Raw genomic sequence first — 20,339 nt, 5'->3', positions numbered from 1 at the left:
GTTGACAATGCCAGATCTGCACCAAGAGGCTTAAAAGTAGGCCTTGTACATCTCTAGTTACCGCTCAGAGCAAGGTGGCATGTGGCATTCGGTGGTAATCGAGTACTGAAGTTATTTGAGAATGTGACATTTTTTCTTTTGTGAATTAAAAACTTTGTGAAGGAGACTGGCACCGTGAGCATCGTCCGCGCCCCGCACAATCTGAAGCCTCCTCAGCAGGGGATTCCTTTCAACCTTGTGGGAGTTGGCTCGCAGCTTCACTTCCCAGCATGAGGCAGGTTTTCATCCTTCGGCGTCCGTTCGTTACCATAGCAACGGTGTTGATTTCACTTCACTTCCCCTCAAGCGGCAAGTTTTCATCCTTCGGCGTCCGTTCGTTACCACAGCAACGGTGTTGATTTCACTAAAGCTGGCTCTGCCCACAGCGGGAAGTAACTACTTACGTAGTGGCGGCCTCTCCGCCTGACTGGCGCTCAGCTGTTAATTCTCCTCAGCGAGCGTTCCATTCAGCTGCTCTCTCCCTCAGCGACCATGTCAACCCGACCCACTGACTCAGTTCGCTAAGGAATGTATCATAAGCACTGAAGGTGGCACTCGCATGTTTCCTCACCAGCTGGGAGTCAGCTGTCAGTCAGCTTAGCCGTGAGTACATTTTCTTCACTTGCAGCGCTGCGGGAGGCGAAATTCTCTGCGCAAGTTCTTTGCTGCACGTTATCAGTTTTCTTTCATTACGTGGAATGAGTACATTTCATACCAATGTAATATTTACATCTTCTACGTGCTGAAAACTGCTGTGTAATTTGAACAATTGCTTCCTTCAAGTCAAGTCATTCATTCAAGCGTGGCAGTAATTTATTTTCCTGCCACAAAGGTCTACATCATCTCCTCAGCCTGGGATATCATCATTTTCCTAAAATACGTGTTTGGCCTGCCTTATGGTGCTCCTACCATTTTTTTCACAGCACTGACAGGCACTTCACTCTGTGACTCTGACTTTCCTATTTGGTGCCATATTTATAAACATTTTATAGTTTAAAAGGTATTGAACTTTGCCCAGGATATTGTATAAGTTAAAAATACACCTTACTAGGTAGTGTTTTATTTTTTTTCAACAGTGTTGTCTGATTACCTCCTCCTCTTCTTTCTTCCCATCTCTACTTTTTTCTCTTCTTATACTCTTCTCTTCTCTCGCCTGTCCTTTTCTTGTTTTCTCCTCTTTTCTCTCCATAATGGCGTCATTTGCAATGTCTCAACCTCCCTCATTCTTGAATGAAGAAGGTGAACCGCTCATTCCTTGGAAGAGATGGGTGAATCTTTTTTAATCTTACCTAATTGCTATTGGGAGGGCCAGATTTTCTTCTGTAAGAAAACAGCATATTCTGTTACATAATTTGGGCAAACATGCAAGAGAAATTTTTGATGATCTCCCTGACATTGTATTTGAGGGCGGAAATGGTAGTGAGGATGCTCATCGAGATCCCAAACATGATGTTTATCAAAATACCCTTAAAAAATTAGAACTCCAATTTGGAGAAAAAGTTAATGTGGTACTAGACCGCCATAACTTTTTCTCTAGATCACAAGGGAAGAATGAGAAGGTGGTAAATTACATTGCGCTGCTAAGAGGATTAGCTTCTACTTGCGAGTTTGAAAGGTTAACTGAATCTCTTATCAGAGATCAATTGGTAAGGTGCACTTGTGACAAAAAAATCCAAGAAAAATTATTAGCTGATGCTCCTGATTTAAAACAAGCAGTTGATATTGCGAAGAGCATAGAGCATACTGCATTTTGTATGAACGAAATGAAAGACGCTGTTGAGGTAAAACAAGTCAATGACAATAGTGTACTTAAGGTGTCACCAAAGGATGATAAAAACAAAGTATCCTCCACTGGACATGTAAAACAAAGAACGGAAGTTTCAAAATTTAAATGCTTCCGTCATGGTAATCCCAATCACTTGGCCAACAATGTAAGGTGTTCAGCTAGGAATGTTACATGCAGGAAATGCAACAAACGTGGTCATTTCTCTAAAGTTTGTAATGATATAAGAAGAAATGCCACTCACATGGTTCCCAGTGAAACAGTGCCTAATGAAGACATTATATTCCAGGTAGCAGACCCTAAGGAATTGTCTAACAGTAACTACCCCAAATGTGAAATTCTCCTTGATGACATTCCATATATGGTGTTTGCAGACTCATGTTCCTCCTATACCCTTATCAATGAAGCTACATTCAAGGCCAACTCAGGAACCAAGGATTATGAAATGTTGCCCCCGATGTCAATCCAGGTGGTTACAACCACGATCCTATACCCTTGGTAGGCATGCTCGTTATGCAGATCAATTTCAAAGACAGAGCTACTGTGGGGAAAGTTTACATTACAAGAAGTGGGTCTAATTTATTAGGGTGGAAACACCAAAAAGATCTTGTGATAAAATTGAATCTTAATGCTTCTGAACCTGTGTATTTAGTTGAGAGATCTGGCTTAAGGAAAGAAGTTTGTGAAGAATTTCCTGACGTATTTTCAGACAAGTTGGGTCTGCCGAAGGGTTTTCTGCATAAAATCAAGTTAAAGAAACAAAATAAACCAGCTGTCCACACAAACCTAGATCAGTCCTCTTTCTTATAAGAGACCCTCTCAGAAGAGAATTAGAGAGATTAGAAACTTGTGGGGTGATTGAAAGAATTGAAAGCTCGGAGTGGTTAGCTCCCATTGTGGTCCCATCTAAGGAAGGAGGGAAAGGTATCCGCTTATGTGTGGATCTTAGGGATCTCAACTCCAACATTTGGGTGGATAGACACCCTCTTCCTAACATCAACGAGATGCTCAGTGTAATTCAAGGTGCCAAATATTTCAGTGTCCTAGATCTTTCCGCACTGTACCATCAAGTAGCTCTCCACCCCGATTCTAAAGCCCTCACATCCTTCATAACGCCCTTTGGAGCCTAACACTTTTGTAGAATGCCGTTTGGCGTGGCTTCAGCAATGGCAGTGTTCCAACGAATAATGCAGCACATTTTAAAGGGATTGGACAAAGTGTTGTGTTTCCAGGATGACATCCTGATACATGGAGAGTCAGAAACAGAACACAACAAGATCCTAAGAGAAGTTCTTTGTAAACTAAGCAAGGCAGGATTCACCACGCACAGAGACAAATGTAAAATAGGTGTGAAGTCTGTAGAATATCTGGGCTACACCATCTCTGGTGAAGGAATTAGACCTAAAACCAGCTTAGTAGATTCGGTCAAGCTCGCCCCAGCTCCCACTAACAAGGAAGAGCTTAAATCCTTTTTGGGCCTGGTAGAGTACATGTCTAAGTTTGTGGAAAAATTTGCAGGACATGTCCACTCTCTAAGAGAATTATTTAAAAAAAGGTCCCCCTTTAACTGGAATTCACAATGCCAAAGTGATTTCACTTATATCTAACAAGCCATAGTAAAAGCTCCCACTTTAGGAATGTTTGATCCCAGTGCCAGGACAAGTTTGACAACAGATGCAAGCATGAAAGGTCAAGGAGCTTCACTCATGCATATGATAGATGGTAAAGAGAGAGTGATAGCGGTTGCGTCCAGGTCATTGAAAGAGCCTGAATGTAACTATTTCACAATTGAGAAAGAGGCCATTGCCTGCTATTGGGTGATAAACCATTTCAAATTTTTCTTATGGAGAATTCCCTTTAGGCTGCGTACAGACCACAAACCCCTACTTCCCATGTTCTCCACAAAAAGCATAGAAAAGGCTACTCGCTGCATCTCTAAATGGGTGTTGGGCTTACAAGGTTTCAATTATACCATATGTTATGTTTCAGGTGACAAAAACCAAATAGCTGACTGTTTGTCGAGACTTCCCATTTCCAACGAGGATTTACAATTTAACCCTCCTGATGAAACCATTCTTGCAATTGACATTCTAGCCATTAACAAGGAAAAATGGGAAAAAGGGTTACAAGAAGACACCATTCTAAGGGATCTAACAAATTTGATCTGCAAAGGATGGCCCAGAACTATTAAAGATCTTCCCGAGAATCTCAACTCTTTCTGGGTGGTGAGAGATGAATTATCCATGGTAGGGGATAAAATCTACAGAGGAAACAGAATTTTTACTCCCACTAAGATGCAGAAATGCATCATAGAGGTGGCACATGAGGGACATCCAGGAAGAAGTATGACCAAAAGTAAAATTAGACAAAACTATTGGTTCCCCAACATGGACTGTATGGTGGAAAGAACAGTAAAAAATTGCCTAGCCTGTGGATCAAGTGACAAATCCAAAGTCACTCGTAAAACGCCCCTCAATCCAGTGTCTGTTCCTTCCAAACCTTGGGACAAACTGGGCTTGGACATCATAGGTCCTTTAAATCTACTAAATGTTTCTCAAAGATTCTTGTTCGTACTCATTAATTATCATTCACATTAGATCTCTACAAAAATGGTTTCCTCCATCACCACACCATCTCTGATTGAATTTCTGAAAGATGTATTCTCGAAAGAAGGGATACCCAGTACCCTTGTCACAGACAGCGACGTTCAATTTACGTCGGATTTAATGACACAGTTCTTACCCAAATTAGCCATCTCACATGTAAAATCTCCCCTTTATTGTCCTAAAGCTAATGGACTGGCGGAAAGGGCTAATAGAATGATAAAGAACACCATTCAAATGGCCCTCATGTCGCTCAAACCCATAGATGAAGCCATGAGAAGGATGCTATGGTCATATCACTCCTCTCCCAATGCCATTACAGGAGTTTCTCCATTTGTGTCCCTGAAAGGGAGGAATCCAGGTCCTAAACTCACTTCTAATTGGCTAAATGGTGGAAGTCCCGTCTGGGTAGATAGAGAATCAGTCATGAAGAAAGTTGGTCGGCATCAACAGGAGTACAAAGCTAAATATGGCCAGAAGCGGGGAACTACCAAGAAAGAATGGTTTGAAGGCCAATGGGTAGTGATCAAAAGACCACAGGTTGGTCGTTCCAAAGTATCATCATTCTCTAAAACTCTAAGAATCCAGCGTGTAAACAGTAATTCAGTGGTATTGGAAGATGGTAGCAGCTGGAGCATGGACAATATAGCTTGCTGCCCCAAAGTGTGAATTCCCATGGCCACTAAGAAAGAATGTCGGGATGAGCCGTTCTCAAACATGCAACAGCCTAGCGTTGTCAGAATACATCGTCCACCACGGTGGCAAGAGGACTATGAAATGTGATGCCTATTTCTTTTAATTTCATGAGGTTTTCATGATATATGATCTACTGTATTGCAAATATTTCTCTTCCCTATCAAAGGGAGGTGTGTTGTAATCTATGCCTGTCATTCCACATGTTTACTATATCATGTATAGTTTGTAGCTTCCCTGCCTCTTTGTAACCCATTATCCCCCTGCCTGCTCCTCTCCTCCTTTCCCACCACCTTGGTATTTCCCTACCTTAGAATGTTGAGGTGAAGCTCACCTTAGAATGTTGGTGTGCCTCAGTTGCCAGCTGGTGCCTGAGGATCTGGTCTTAATGAACTGCTTCTCTTCCTGTGTCTGCAGTTTATCTTAATAGTCGCCTCCTTCCCTTCTCTGAACCCCACACTCAGACACCTGCGCCTTCTCTCTGCTTTAAAAAGTCACGTGATCTTCATTGGAAGCCTGTGTAGAGCTTTCTACATGTCTGCCTTTCCTATGGAGCTCGCTCTAATAGGGTTCACTTGGGGACCCCTTGGCCAATCTGTGAATTACAGTTAATGATTTTTCTTTTGTTAATAGACCTTCACAATGTGATCAGCGTGTGTACACATTTTCAGATTTTTTAAAGGAATGTACATACGACGCTTACATCATTTTGTACACAGCTAAATGGCAAAATGAAGCTAGAATTTAACACAAAGGCTATTAACCTGAGGGAATTTTTCCACACAAGTAAGTATTCTGCCCCTGTTTAGGCATGCAGTCGGTTTAGTAGCCTGTCCCACCCCGGACCTTGAAACCCAAACCATCAAAAAATGTAATTGTTTTTTAACCTTGATTCACCAGAGATTTAGGAGTTTCGAGATCAACCAAATTTGGTTTACCCGAGCCTCTTATTCTATCTAGATATTTCTTGAATCTCCAACATAAATTGCACATTGGATTGACACCTACCGAGTGAGTTCCAGGAGCCACCATCTCTCCCCTAGCTCTGTTTTCATTCATTGAACCATCCGCTGTGTTGTGTTTGGTAGTTCACTTTGTATTATATGCGCTTGTGCTCCCGCACCTTGTATTGGTCTCGCGACCTGCCTCGAGCTATCTCTCTGGTCGCGAGCCCTCGCCTAAGGTTCTGTGAAGTCCACCCGTTCTGGAATGGAACCTTGGGCGAGGGTGGTGGTTGGAGGGACAATTGGAGGCGAATTGTGGTACCAAGAAGACACCTAATGGTGTAAGGGCATTTTTTACAATAAAGACTACTTCACTTACCAGCTGGTCTATGAGTGGTCTCTACACGCTGTTGTCACCATCACCTTCAATGTACTGAGCTGTTATCTGCTCAACGTTCATGCTCTTGAAGGAGTTGGCAGGATCAGCGTCACGCACAACACCTATCAGACTCTTCCCAGAAGACCTTTCGTGTCACAAGTAGTTCTATCGGATGCTGGAACGAACGCATTCAAGTTATAGAAACAATAAAAAAATACTGCACCTGTCTGAAAGATAACCAATCAGAATGGCTCCCATTGTGACCCCGATGAAGAAGAAGGTGGCTGAGGCCTGATTGAGCCACTTCCGCTCGCACACGAGGTCCCACTGAAAGGCAAAGGCAGAGCCAGTGTTACAATGACTGATCGCAGAGCGAGAGTCTTCATGCCACAAGGGTGTGCCCCATGTGCTCTACTTAGCCATTGGGTTGGCAGAACCCCCTCATTACATGCATTCATGCACTGAGATCAGCATAGCCACATGGCCCTCTGTTCAGCTGGATTACCCCGCCAGTGTTTCACACTAAAGCCAAAGAGCCCTGGAACCACTAGTCACATGCCGAGCCTCTCACAGTGAAGACTCCTTGGATTTACAGACAAAGGGCTTGATTTGGATCTCGGCGGACTGATTACACCCTCTCAGCAGTGAGGGATAACCCATCTGCCGAAATATAAACCCCATAGGATAGAATGTGATTTACATTTCGGCTGACTGGATATTAGTCACCGTTGTGACAGAGTAGCCCGTCCACCGAGATCTAAATCTTTGGCCTCATTATCCTTCCCTTGTCTTTCCAGACTGCTTCTCAGATCTCCAGATGGCCTACAAGGGCAAGACGATGCTTGTGTTACCATAGAAAAGCATTGTTGTGTGCCCAGTTAAAGAGTGGAATACTTAACTCCTTCACAACCTATGATAGAAGTGCACACAGACCCTTTGCATTTGTGCTTCAACCTTTAGTGATGCATGTTGTGCGCCAAGACACTCCATGCTGTGCGTGGTCTGGGTGGCGGATGTAGCTTTCAGTCACACCTTGTGTTTACTCCCCTCAACTCTGGAACACACCGGAAGCCTTTGGCTTTCCCACGACACTCTGGCCTGTGAATAAACAACAACACTCAAGAGGGTTAACCTATGATATTGTGATCTCTTCCAATCGAAAGATCAGTTGAGCGGTCCTTGGTAAATCCCGAGAGAATGAGGGATCCGCACCCTGTTGAATTAGTGCAAGCCTGGCCTCTCTTGGATATTTCTGTATGATCCTCACCCACAAGTACCACCTGTGGCACGCTTCATCATCGGATCCTCACCCACAAGTACCACCTGTGGCATGCTTCATCATCGGATTCCCACCCACAGGTACCACCTGTGGCATGCTTCCTCATCGGATTCCCACCCACAGGTACCACCTGTGGCATACTTCATCATCGGATCCTCACCCACAAGTACCACCTGTGGCATGCTTCATCATCGGATCCCCTCCCACAGGTACCACCTGTGGCATGCTTCATCATCGGATCCCCTCCCACAGGTACCACCTGTGGCATGCTTCATCATCGGATCCCCACCCACAGGTACCACCTGTGGCATGCTTCATCATCGGATCCCCACCCACAGGTACCACCTGTGGCATGCTTCATCATTGGATCCTCACCCACTGCATATAGCCATGTCCTGTGCGCTCTCTCCCCTTGAGACCAGAGTCCAGAGGGCAAGACATCTGTCCTGCCCAGTGGGCAGAGGATATGGAGCACGTCTCTCGACCACGACCTGTGACCCGTTCTATGCCTGCTGTTATGTTAAGCCTCTAAACTCAAGTATGTTCTTTCCAGTTTGTTTTTTTTGGAGAGGTTTGAAGACTTGTGGTTGCAGTTTGTCTCACCCCATTTGTGAAAGAACAATCATAGAACTGCATATTATTTTCACGCGTCCCCAGAATCAGGGTTTCCGTTTGTTTGTAGCATGTTTAAAATGAGCTGGCACAAAGCTAGAGTTTTCTCTGGCCTTTTCTGTGCGTGAGTTGTACAAACCACATGCCAATATCACCCTGTCCATGCGTTCTACAAAATGGTAGACAGAGGAACCCAATGCAGCTCAGAGTAAGAGAGCCATACAAGTGTTTCAGCAGATTGTTTACATTTTTACCCTCAAATATTTGGGAACATTTCCATAAACTGCTGGAAGAATGTGCATCAAATATGAAGAAGAAAGTAGAAGGCAACAGTGTCTGTTTTCAAGCATAGTTTGGAGTTCATCTTCCAGCGAGACTATAGGTTTTGGCTATAACTGGTTCTCAGACCCTTTGTAAATATGACATAATGCTTGATAATACAGAGGGGCTGTGGGTCAGTCCCCTTCAGCCACTGCACCCCTGATGGGGTCACTCCTCTTTGGGATCGGTACACAAGAAAGCTTTTGGTGGCTGAGTGCAGCTAAGGTGGGGAGGCTGGAGGGAGCCGCAAGCCTCCTGCACATGGTGTGTGACTGATGCTGCCCTAATGGCCCTTGGCACCTTAACAACATCTTTTGTCAATGGTTGATCTTGGGCGGTGCACACACCCAGACACCTACCCATGTGCGCATAATTTAGCTGGTGCTTCTTATACCCTCTGTGTGCGCCCTGGAGAGCTCGTGTGCAGGAGTCCATGGAGGTGGCGGAAACAAACTCCTCTGATGTTGTTGTCACGTCTATCAATGACATGAACACAGGTAAAGTGTCAGTTGCATTAGTATCTGCATCACACCTAGGGGCCCTGTATGTACACAAATACCTGCCTTGTGATCCATGAGCTGGCTAGCATCACTGAGGTAAGGTTCCTGGCTGGCCCTCCAAGGGTTCACCTGTATTTTCTAGGTCACTGATTCTTGGAGGTTCGAGCATCAACAAGGACCCACGCCACCAAGGCGACCCCACCCAGATATATGCGTTAGGAGTCAGAACTACAGATGTTTGAGATCACTAGACGTATCAACAACAATCTATACTCCATATACAGTAGTCGCATAGGGACTTTATTCACAGTTGGCTTGTAAGGGGTGATCTTCCGTAAAGGGCATGCAGTGGACAGGCGTTGGGTTGTGAGCCCCATTTGACCCCGGTGCAGTAACCCTCCGTCTCCTAAGTTCTCCTGAACCTCTCTTCTCCTAACCTCCCTGAAGTGGGTCTCAGCCCCTCAGCAGTGTTTTCTTTCCTAGATCTTTTCCTATCCAACCATTTTTTTTAAAGTGTAGAATGCCTTTTAGTGCATATATGTGTGTGCGTGAGTGGGTGGTGGTGTTCTACAACAATACTGAGTTTTAAATGCCACCATGCTATCTCTTAAAGTATGTATACATTTATTGTTCTTAACGCTACACTTACACACCTTGAAGATAATTATATAGCTATAGTAAGATCAGAGTTTCCAGAGCAAGACGTTTTCTTGTTTTTCTAATAACTTTGGCGCCATCTGATGAATCTTCAGGAAACTTTACCCCAAAGAAAGTTCCCCCACCACAGCTCCTTCCTGGGAGTTTCAGGGGGGTCAATGCAACAGGGGCCCAGAAAAAGAGGGGTCCCAAAATGTATTTTTACCCATTCAGTTTCCCATTGGAATTGAAAGAACAAAAGACGACTGAACAAAACTACACCACATTTGGCAGAAAGCTGGATATTTACTCAACAAATGTGTTTTTTGTGATTTGGTGTAAATCTGTGCAGCTGTTTCTTTAGAAATGAAGGTGCAAAGGTTTGTGATATATGTACTGTTGGTCCCACTGGAGTGACCCAGTACTTCCACAATAACGTAAATTATGTTAGAGATCTGATTGGTTGAGAGGGCTTTGGTCCTGTCAGCCGCTTCGATATCAGCTGTTGGTTATGAGGCCTGGAACAAGAGACAACACTAATAGTGATATTCATGAGTTGATGAGTACGAGTGACTTGTAAAGTGTAAACCTAATAACTTGCCAGTTACCTTTCCATCTTCAGCGCTGAAATGTGTAGAGATGCATGGATAGTAGGAGACACTCACAGGAAAGCAAACATGTTCATCTTTCAACAGACACCAAGATCTCAGACTCAAACCAGCTAATAGAAAGCTCTAACTATAGCAACGTGGATTCTTCTGCTGCAAATCTGATAGACAGTGTATTTCCCTTTACTGTTTCAATGAACAGCACTCCATAGAAATTCAGTAAATTGGTCACAAAGTCTCCACAAAGACCCATACGTGACCTTTTTCAAAGCAAGCTTGTATAGAAGTTCAGTTACCTTACAGTGATTAATGGAATCACTGTTCAAAGCCTGCCACGAGGGCCACTGGAACCACAGATTCAAGTGCATGTGCTTCTGTCTTTTCAGTGGAACTCAACTCCAAAACAGTGCTTAGAAACAGTGGCTGTGCCTTGACTGGTGTCTTACAACCCTGTACAGAAATTAATTCTTATTCATGCTTTCAAGGTGGCCTTTGATTCTCTCCCGTGCCTTGCTTTACAGGGTGTGAAGAACAACTTGTATCAGTTAGACCTCATAAGAAAATAGACAATTGTTTTTAGTAAATGTTTTAAGCACAGAATATCATCATGCAGAGGAGTAACACCTAAAACATTGAAGGTTAAGAATGTACTGTTATATTCAAGAGAGCAATTTAAACAGGAGTTGGTGAGTTGAGCAAAACTGTTATCGTTGAAGAAATAGAAGCATCACAGTGGCTCTCAACGTTCATCATAGTACACAAACTGTGCAGTTTGATTAGTGTGTGTGTTCACCCCCTCAATGCAATATGGACAGATAGACACCTCCTGCCATCAGGTGTAGCCCAACTATTAAGGAGTTCTTAATTACTTTACAAAACTACCTCCTGTTACTCAAAACTCGTAGCGGCTAACATCCTGACTTAGTCCTCAACTACACCATGGAAATGTAATATAACTCTATCTAGATTCTCTCCGGATTTCTATTATGCCTGCAACATTTCAGGGTGATTAATTGTGCGAAGTCAGGTTTAAATACAAAATGGTTGTGGGAGACATTTTGTCCTGGAAACAGATCATATGTGTATTTTGATACTTTTGAATCCTCAAGTTCAATGTTCATGTGAGATACAGGCTAGTACATTTTGTGAAATTCTGTGCTAAGAATATTTTATCCCTGCTTGTAACTGATGTGTGTGCATTATATCTGATATTCAATATGTTGTTGCTCATCCTTGCCTTAAGTGAGTCACAGCATTGCATTCCACTTCTAAACATTTAAGCCTCTGTACATCTCCAAATCTGTCTATTGCCCTATGTAACATATAAAGTGCTCTTCTGTTTTCCACGGTTGCTGTAAATAAATATATTTAGCAATATAGGTGAGAGGATGTGTTATATGCAGGTTTCACTTTATCAGTGGGATATAGGATGTAGAACATATGAAAGGTATCAATTTGTTAACCAGATTTATCAACAGCCATTGGTGGAGCATGAGAGAGGAGCTGCTGCCTGCCAGGTGGGTATGCTGACGATAAAGATATCAATTTGAGATTTGTGAAGACATTTTTTTTAAGGGACCTGGGACACAAAGAGGGCCCATCTTAGGCTTATGCAGTAGGTGCCTACCCTATGCCCTCCCAAAGTTTCTGACAAGGTATTTTCAGAGGGAAACACTGGTTAGGTTTTCGCAAAATGGCTTGATGCATTTGCCCCCTGGTCTTCCTTCCTCTTTCTTTTTCTCTAATTTAAATTGTTGCCTTATTTGCAATCTGTTTTGATATGTTACTACACTTTCAGGGTTATGTTTTACTATATTTATATTGTTTTCCCAAAATACTAGTTATTATTGCTTGTTTTAATATTTCTGAAATTATTATTGTATTGTAGATGGTTTTAATACTTATCTCTTGAAATGTTAAAGGTTTCTGCTCTCCTATAAAACATCAAATGGTTTTGTCTCATATTTCCAACTTAAAGGGTGATACTGTTTTGCTGCAGGAAATACATATTTCAGACAAAGTAGTATCTAAACTTAAAAGTCAAGGGGTTGGTCATGGTTTTGCTTCTCTGGGCTCATAAGCATCTCACTATACAAACTCTTGCCCAAGATGTTGATTGTGAAGGCAGATGGGTTTCAGTTTCCTTACTCATTGATAAAATTCCTTTAACTATTGTTAATCTTTATGCACCTACTAAACCATATAGTTCCTTTTGGCCGGGAGTATTGTCAAAATTGATGACTTATACTGATGATTATTTGATTGTTGGAGGGGATTGTAAAATGGTTTTTGATCCCATTATAGACAGGAGATCCAAAACTAGATTTATACCGTCACAAATACATCCCCAGTTTAAATCGACAATATCCCAATGATCTCTTGTTGATGCATGGAGATTGTGCAATCCAACACGTCAGGAGTACACTTTCTTTTCCCCTGTTCATTATTCCCAACCTTGGATAGATAACGGGCCCGATTCACAGAACTAACTTAAGACAAAATCCTAAACTTACTACTTTTGGTATTCACAGAAGTTAGGATTTTGTCTTAAGTTTGTCTTAAGACAAACTTAAGACAAACTTAAGACAGTCTTAACACAGACTTAAGACAATCTTAAGACAGACTTAAGACAAATTTAAGACAGACTTAAGTTAGGATTTTGTCTTAAGTTTGTCTTTAGTCTGTCTTAAGTCTGTCTTAAGACTGTCTTAAGTCTGTCTTAAGACTGTCTTAAGTCTGTCTTAAGTCTGTCTTAAGTCTGTCTTAAGACTGTCTTAAGACTGTCTTAAGTCTGTCTTAAGACTGTCTTAAATCTGTCTTAAGTTTGTCTTAAGACAAACTTAAGACAAAATCCTAACTTCTGTGAATACCAAAAGTAGTAAGTTTAGGATTTTGTCTTAAGTTAGTTCTGTGAATCGGCCCCTATATGTTTATTTCTAATGCTCTTGCTCAATACGTTATCAATTCTGATATAGGATCCATATTGATTTTTGATCATGCACCAGTCACCTTGGATTTAGAACTCCTTCCACCTATTCAGGGAACGAAACGATGGAGATTTAACAATTCTCTTCTCCTAGATCAGCATTTTACACACACTTTTAAACAATTTGCTAACTCATTTTTTAAGAAAATGAATCTCCTGATCTATCTCCTCAGATTATTTGGGATGCTTTCAAGGCCGCTTCTAGAGATTTTATTATCAGTTTTGTTTCTCAGAAACAGACATCGGCTTCCAATAAATTGAAAGTACTTAACTCACGTATCAAGCATCTAGGACACTCTTTTTATAATTCTCACTCTAAACACATTTTAAATGATCTTGTGACTGCTAAATTTGAATTTAATACACTTTCTACAGAGAATGCCAACTCTTATTCTACTCAAATCTAGTGCAAAATATTATGGGGGTCTGAATAAAGTGGGGGAACATCTTGCCAATTATCTTAAAATCAAAAAACAACTTACTAAAATAGATTCTATTTTAACTGCCACTAATCGGAATATACATAAAAATTAAGATATACTTTAGGAATTTACAAAGTTTTATCAGGCCCTTTATACCCCGGAATCTCAATCTGATCCCCAAGATTCTTTTCATTATTTATCATCCATTCCTTCGCCTTCACATCATGGCATTGATTTTTCTATATTGGAAGAGGATATTCAAATTCAGGAAATCTCTAATGCTATTTGTTTAATTAAACGTGGCAAAGTTCCGGGACCTGATGGTTTTATGATTGAATTTTATTCATATTTTTCTTCACTTCTCTTGTCCAAATTACACCAACTTTTTCTTTATTTTATATCCTCTCTATAAGTATCGGGGGTTCTTTTCAAGAGGCGTTTATATGTCTTCTTCCCAGGGACAATAAGGACCATCGATTATGTAAGAATTATCTCCCAATTTCCTTAACTAATTTAGATGATAAAATCTTTGCGAAAATCTTAGCTCTCCGCTTGGATAAGTTATTTCCCCAATTAATTGGGAGAGAACAATGTGGGTTTATTAAAGGGAGGCATCTTTCTGACATTATTTGAATATTTTTTAATGTTATTAGTAAATCCAAATCTTATAATTATTCTTTGGCAGCTGTCTCTTTAAGATGCGGATAAAGTGTTTGACAGAGTTAGTTGGTCTTTTATTTTCTCCTTGCTTTCTGGATTCGGTTTTGGTCCAAAATGTATTAACTATGTTTCTCTGTTATACTCTTCTCCCATGTCCTTTATTTTAATTAATGGTCTTTTGTCCCCATTTCTTCCTCTTTATAGAGGCGTACGACAAGGTTGTCCACTCTCTCCAATATTATTTATATTTGCTTTGGAACCCTTTTTAATAAAGATTCGATCTAACCCACGAATTACAGGTTTTTCTTACGGGGACACTCAACTTTAAACTTTCTGTTTATGCTGACAATATTTTGCTTATCTCTCTTCCACAGACATCTTTACCAGCTTTTTATTAGAGGTAGATAACTTTGCGTCTGTCTCAGGCTATAAATTAAATGCTGATAAGTGTGAAATTCTTCCCCTAAATAATTTATGTTTTCATGCTGATTTCAGTTCATCTTCTTTTCATTGGTATCCAGATAAGATTAAATATCTTGGTATGTGGTTCTCTGATACTGTTAAAGATTCCATAGCTTTAAAGCGTTGCACACAGTCCTACTTGCACTTACATCCCATTGGAATTTTTATCTTGGTGTGGTCGTCTCGATACAATCAAAATGATGCTTGTACCAGTTCAATTATTCTATATTTCAAATATGCCTGTAATATTCCCCCAATCTCAAAACAAAAAAGTATATTCCATTTGATCTAATTTCTTATGGAATAGTAAAAAATCCAGGATGTTGCTTCATAAACTTAAAAGACCAAAGCATATGGGGGGAGTCAACTTTCCGGACTTCCATAAATATCACTTGGTCTTTTGCCTCAAACAAGCCTCTCTTTTACTACAAGACAATGATTTTGTAGTCCCTCCCTTATGGACAGATCTTGAGAAATCCTTTTTGCTCACTTTTTCACTGATGGAGTGTTTGTCTTTTACTTCTGGACCATCATCCCTATCTCTTCTGATTTTTAAGATTCTCTCCCCCATTTTTATTTCTTACAAAACTCCTAAGGATCAATTTTTAAACTCATCAATTTGGTACAACACTTCTATTAAAATAAATAATATAATAATGTTTTGGAAGGATTAGTAGTCTAGAGGTTTTAAATGGATTCATCGGTTTTGTCAGAGCCGAACTTGCCTACTCTTTGTGGTAGTACAGTCGTTTTTTTCTTTACCGGATCCGGTTACATGCCTCGAAAAGTAAATCCTCTTTTCACACACTCTTCTTCCTCATCTCCTCATACTTATAAGTTATTAGATGTATTACTGTCTGCATCCCAATTATATAAGTATCTAATACTTATTCCTGAAGATAGAGATAAAACAGAGGTAGAACATCTTTGGGAACTCGATTAGCAAACCACTTTTTCCACTCCTTTAAGGAATAAAATTTGGAACAAAATAAGGAAATCTTCTAGAGCGGCTAATACAACTCAAACTTTTTTTTTTCTATAAATGACTTTTGATCACTTCTGTTACAGTACATAGAATAGATTCTGCTGTTCCTTTTAATTGCTGGTCTTGTTCTCAACCCTTAGCAGATCTTAAGCACATGTTATTTGAATGCCCTCTTATTTATGAATTTTGATTGAGAGTTTGACAACAGATAAATACTATTTTTAACACACAAGTCCCATTTAATTTCATGAAACCTTTTCTAGGTAGTACTTCCGACCATTGGTCATCCCAGTCCAAAGATTTTTTTATAGTAGATTTACTTCTGGCGATTGCTTTTCAACAAATTACGAAATCTTGGAAGGATGCATCTCAAGTATCTTTTCAAGCATGGTGGTATGGAGTTTGCTGCAACCACAGACTTGATAGAGCATATGTTTATCCAGTTACACTTGCAATTAAAAGAGATCTCTTATGGCTACCTATAACTACTTTTTTAAATAGGTCTGCCCGTAATTCACAAATACACAATCCTCGAACTGAAGAAGTGCCTAAGACTCCATGAATTGTTCTTTATTAATAATATTTGTTTTATGCCTTTAGATCTTTTTAGAGACTGTTCTGATATGGTTATGTATTTAATATGTTTCTTCCTGATGGTGTTATGTATTTTACACCTGTGATTATATGCTCAATGAATATTTTTTTTATTTTTTTTGTATTATAATTGCATATTTATCTCAATAAAAATCCATTATCAAACTTAAGAAATATCACTTGTATTTCAAGGGACTGGAGAGATCTTCTGCCAGAAGTGGACATCATGCAACAGTGGGTCAGAGTGTGAGCGGAGAGATCTTACCTGGGTGGCGATGGTAGAGGTGAACTGGGAGTGGTCGTAGTCCCAGCCATGCTTGCAGCTCTGCAGGGCCGATTCATTGAGTGTTCCCCAGGTGGAGTCATCGGGTGTTCCCCAGGTGGAGGTATTGGGTGATCCCCAGGAGGAGGTGTTGGGTGGTCCCCCTATGTAGTCCATGGGTCTTCTCCAGGGGGAGTTCTGCACCAGGTGCCACTGGGGCTCCCTGTACATCTTGCAGGAGCTGAAGGTCCCATCAGGCTCCCTGGGGATGCTGGCGAGGAGCAGATCCTCCTCTGTGAGGTTCCTAAATCCATCTTGGTTGGGAAGGGCACAATGATGAGAGGGCACCGCTGCGAGGAAGTTGTGCAGCAGGAAATGTGAGGGCAAAATAATCTGAGGGATTATAAGGAACACCAGTATTTGGATCTGGAAGAGGCCAAAACCACCCACCTCTAAGATGAGATCCTCAAACTTCATACTTCCTCCTACAGAGAGACTGACCCACCATGCAAGGTGCACGGATTAACCTTATCAGTTCATAGGAGATAAGCCAGGGTTCAGGGGCTTGGAGGGGTCTGAGCAGAGAGCTACGGTCTCAGAGGAGGTGTAGTGACTGGGAGGAGTCTCAGGGGTCAGAGGAGGGCCAGGAGGGTTGATCAGGCTAAGTAGAGCACTGGAGTCTCAGCAGAGTCTGAGGAGAAAACCAGGGTCTTGGGGAGGATTTTGGGAGATATAGATGTTAAAAAGTGGTTCAGGGTCTGAGTAAAGAGCCAGAGTCTGGGAGGAGATGCAGAGTCTCTGTGAATCTGAGGGGACATCAGAAGTCTCAAAGGCAGCTCAGGGAAGTCTCAGGAGGTGTCATGAGGGTAGCAGGATGCCCTGGAATAAAAGGGGGGCTCAAAGAGGCCCCAAGAGTTAGTAGAGACTGGGTCTCAAAGAGGTTCTTAAGCTTCAGAGTGCTTTGGGTCCCTGACTGCTCAGGGGTCATTAGAAGGAGTGGAGTCATAAGACACCTAGGGTCTGGAAGGAGTCTTGGAGGTCACCGGAAGCTTGAGGTAAGAGGAAGCTCACACACGGAAATTGAATTTTTGAGTCACATGAGCCTTTGGGTTGCAGGAGTCATGGGGTCACAGCCTTGGGGTTGACCACGCGCTAATGGATACAGAGGCTCAACCAATAGTCCATACACTGAAGGTTCTGGGACTTCGCTTGGACTGGTCCTGGCAGGGGCTGATTCTTAATTGAGAGTCTGTCAACTTGACACGCCGGGAGTTTGCAAGAACGTTCCTGGTGGGTGAAAGACATGTATATGTGTGAATTACTTTACTTTCACATCTTTCTTCAGAAAAATCAAATACTCTCAAGAAACATCTACAATCATCAAAGTAAAATACTGCACACACTGACAGCTGGTACTGTCCTGTCTGACACTAAATAGAATTCAAAGTGTCAGCCACAGATTTAGGAACTCAGGTGAAATGACTGCTATTAAAACAAGCTTACAAACAACAGAGGCCGCCCAATGACCCTCTGGAACCAGGGCCTGGTGCATTCACTAACAAAAATGGATCCTCAAGGAATATTTCAATCAATGGACAAAAAACATACCGACATAGACCAGTTTTGACTGTGTGCTCAATATGTGGTTTATATGACAGTACGCGCGAACCAATATTATTCCACGGCATGTATTGGATGAGCAACACCAACGGCAAATCATACAGATTATTTAGATGACACAGTCAAAAACTCAAATATATTTCATATATTATCAGTGCTCAGACAAGGACTGACAGTGTGTACAAAGAAAGTAAGTGCAAACACGTGCGGAGGTTTAAAAAGCCACAATCAGAACTAGGAAAACAGATTTTTTAAGGTGACATTCTGCTCAAAATGTTACAACAATTGCCACACAAATTTAATCAAATTTGGTTACACAATTCCTGTTTATCAACAGCGTTTCGGCCCTGAAGAAATTACTAGGCCATCATCAGGACTGACAGGAGTAATGAGCACGAACCATGATCAGGCTTCATGTCCATACACCAGGAGCTAGACAGCTACCCCAGTTGGTGTGAGTTTACACCAGCATGACATTCTGCTGCAAGGAGCGAAGAAATGGTGCTCCAGTAGTTAAGGATCAGTCATGTAATTGGGGCTTAGGTATAGTGGTTAAGGTTAACGAATGTAAGAGTTTTTCACTACTAGGACATGTAAAACTTAAAAGTAGATGGCACTTTAAAGACTGCACACATAGGTGGCAGTGACAGGCCTGAGACATGTTTAGAGGGCTACTGAAGTGGATGGCACAAGAATTGCTGCAGACTCAAAATGTGCCCATTGGGGATACGCCCATGTCACCATATGCTAAGGAGGGAACACGTGCACTTTATCACTGGTCAGCAGTGGTAAAGTGCACAGAGTCCTAAGGCTAGCTCAAATGCGATCAGAAAAATGGAGGAGGAAGGAAAAAGTTTTGAAGAAGACCACCCTAAGGCGACAGGTCTAACAATAGTCGAAATTGCAGAGCCCAATACATTTCTTATTTTCCTTTGTCAAAACCCTGTTTATTGATAACAAGCATAAAGAGGAAAGGGATTGCATCATATATTCATTCCCCACGATCCCCTCTGAATCTAAAGACACAGTATCTCAATACGTGGGTATATCTAGCACTAGACACCTTGTCAATCACAGTCCCTTCCATTAAATCGCCTACCTTGTAACGTTTTTATAACCACTTCCCTGCTGTCCCCCCCTTCCTGTTTCCCTCCCCCTAACAATGGTGGTGGAGAAGCACTGGAAACCGCAATGTCTATTTATGTGTATTGTGCAGCTTGGGAAATGAGGCATAGGCCCTAAGGAATAGGTAGGTGCGATGATAGGTCGCCAAGTGTCCGGCAGGATGGGGAGACCTGTGAGTGAACCCGGGATTGATCTAAAACTGAAACAGGTGCATGCCTCTCCGCGTGGGTGGGTACACCGCCAGCGGACAACCCTGTGTTAGGTATGTCACAAATGGACCCCAGCTGTATTCAAGATTCTTGTAGGCATCTCTAAAGATGTCTGCATGCCTCTCCTTAGAGCAGAGGTTTTCAAACTGTGGGGCGCGCCCCCCTGGGGGGGCGTGGATGGGTTCCCAGGGGGGCGCAAAGGCCTCTGCAAGCACATGTAAATGAAGACGCCTGGAAGTGCCAGGGATGTTTATTTGCTGCATTTCCAGGCTATGAAGCCCTCAGAGTGCCGTGGGGCCAGAGGTCAGTGGGTGTGCTGCTGGGGGCTCGCTGGGCAGTGTCTGGTATCTTATCTCCGGCACGCCTGAGTTTTTCACAGGTCTTTAAAGACCATTTGCATATTTACATACCTTTAGAAACTGCTTACCGAGGCTTAGTTTTTTTTCTGTTTCCAGTACCCCCTCGGCCCCCACTCTACCTATTTATACATTGTATTTTACATTTACTGCTGTAGTGTGAGAATGCATTTCATGAAAAGCAATATAAAGTAGGGTTGCCAATAAAAAAAAGGCCAGCCATGTATGTTTAAAGAGCCTGCAAAGACCTTGCTTTGACAC

At 41.9% G+C, this 20,339-nt stretch overlaps 1 protein-coding gene across 1 annotated transcript in view; it reads right to left on the bottom strand.

Moving 5' to 3' along the window:
- Nucleotides 1-20,339, bottom strand: part of LOC146813668 (solute carrier family 22 member 7-like) — a 249,057-nt gene that overhangs the window by 89,846 nt on the left and 138,872 nt on the right. Inside the window, exons 2-3 of the mRNA XM_085610166.1 lie at nt 16,772-18,055; nt 6,665-6,768 (exon numbers count right to left, since the gene is read on the bottom strand). Coding sequence (XP_085466292.1) covers nt 6,665-6,768; nt 16,772-17,245 — 578 coding nt within the window. The 5' untranslated portion in view covers nt 17,246-18,055. The remainder of the gene's footprint in view (nt 1-6,664; nt 6,769-16,771; nt 18,056-20,339) is intronic.

This window comes from Triturus cristatus, chromosome 6 (assembly GCF_964204655.1).
Source record: "Triturus cristatus chromosome 6, aTriCri1.1, whole genome shotgun sequence".
Lineage (NCBI taxonomy): Eukaryota > Metazoa > Chordata > Amphibia > Caudata > Salamandridae > Triturus > Triturus cristatus.
This window is presented reverse-complemented; position numbering and strand designations above follow the sequence as displayed.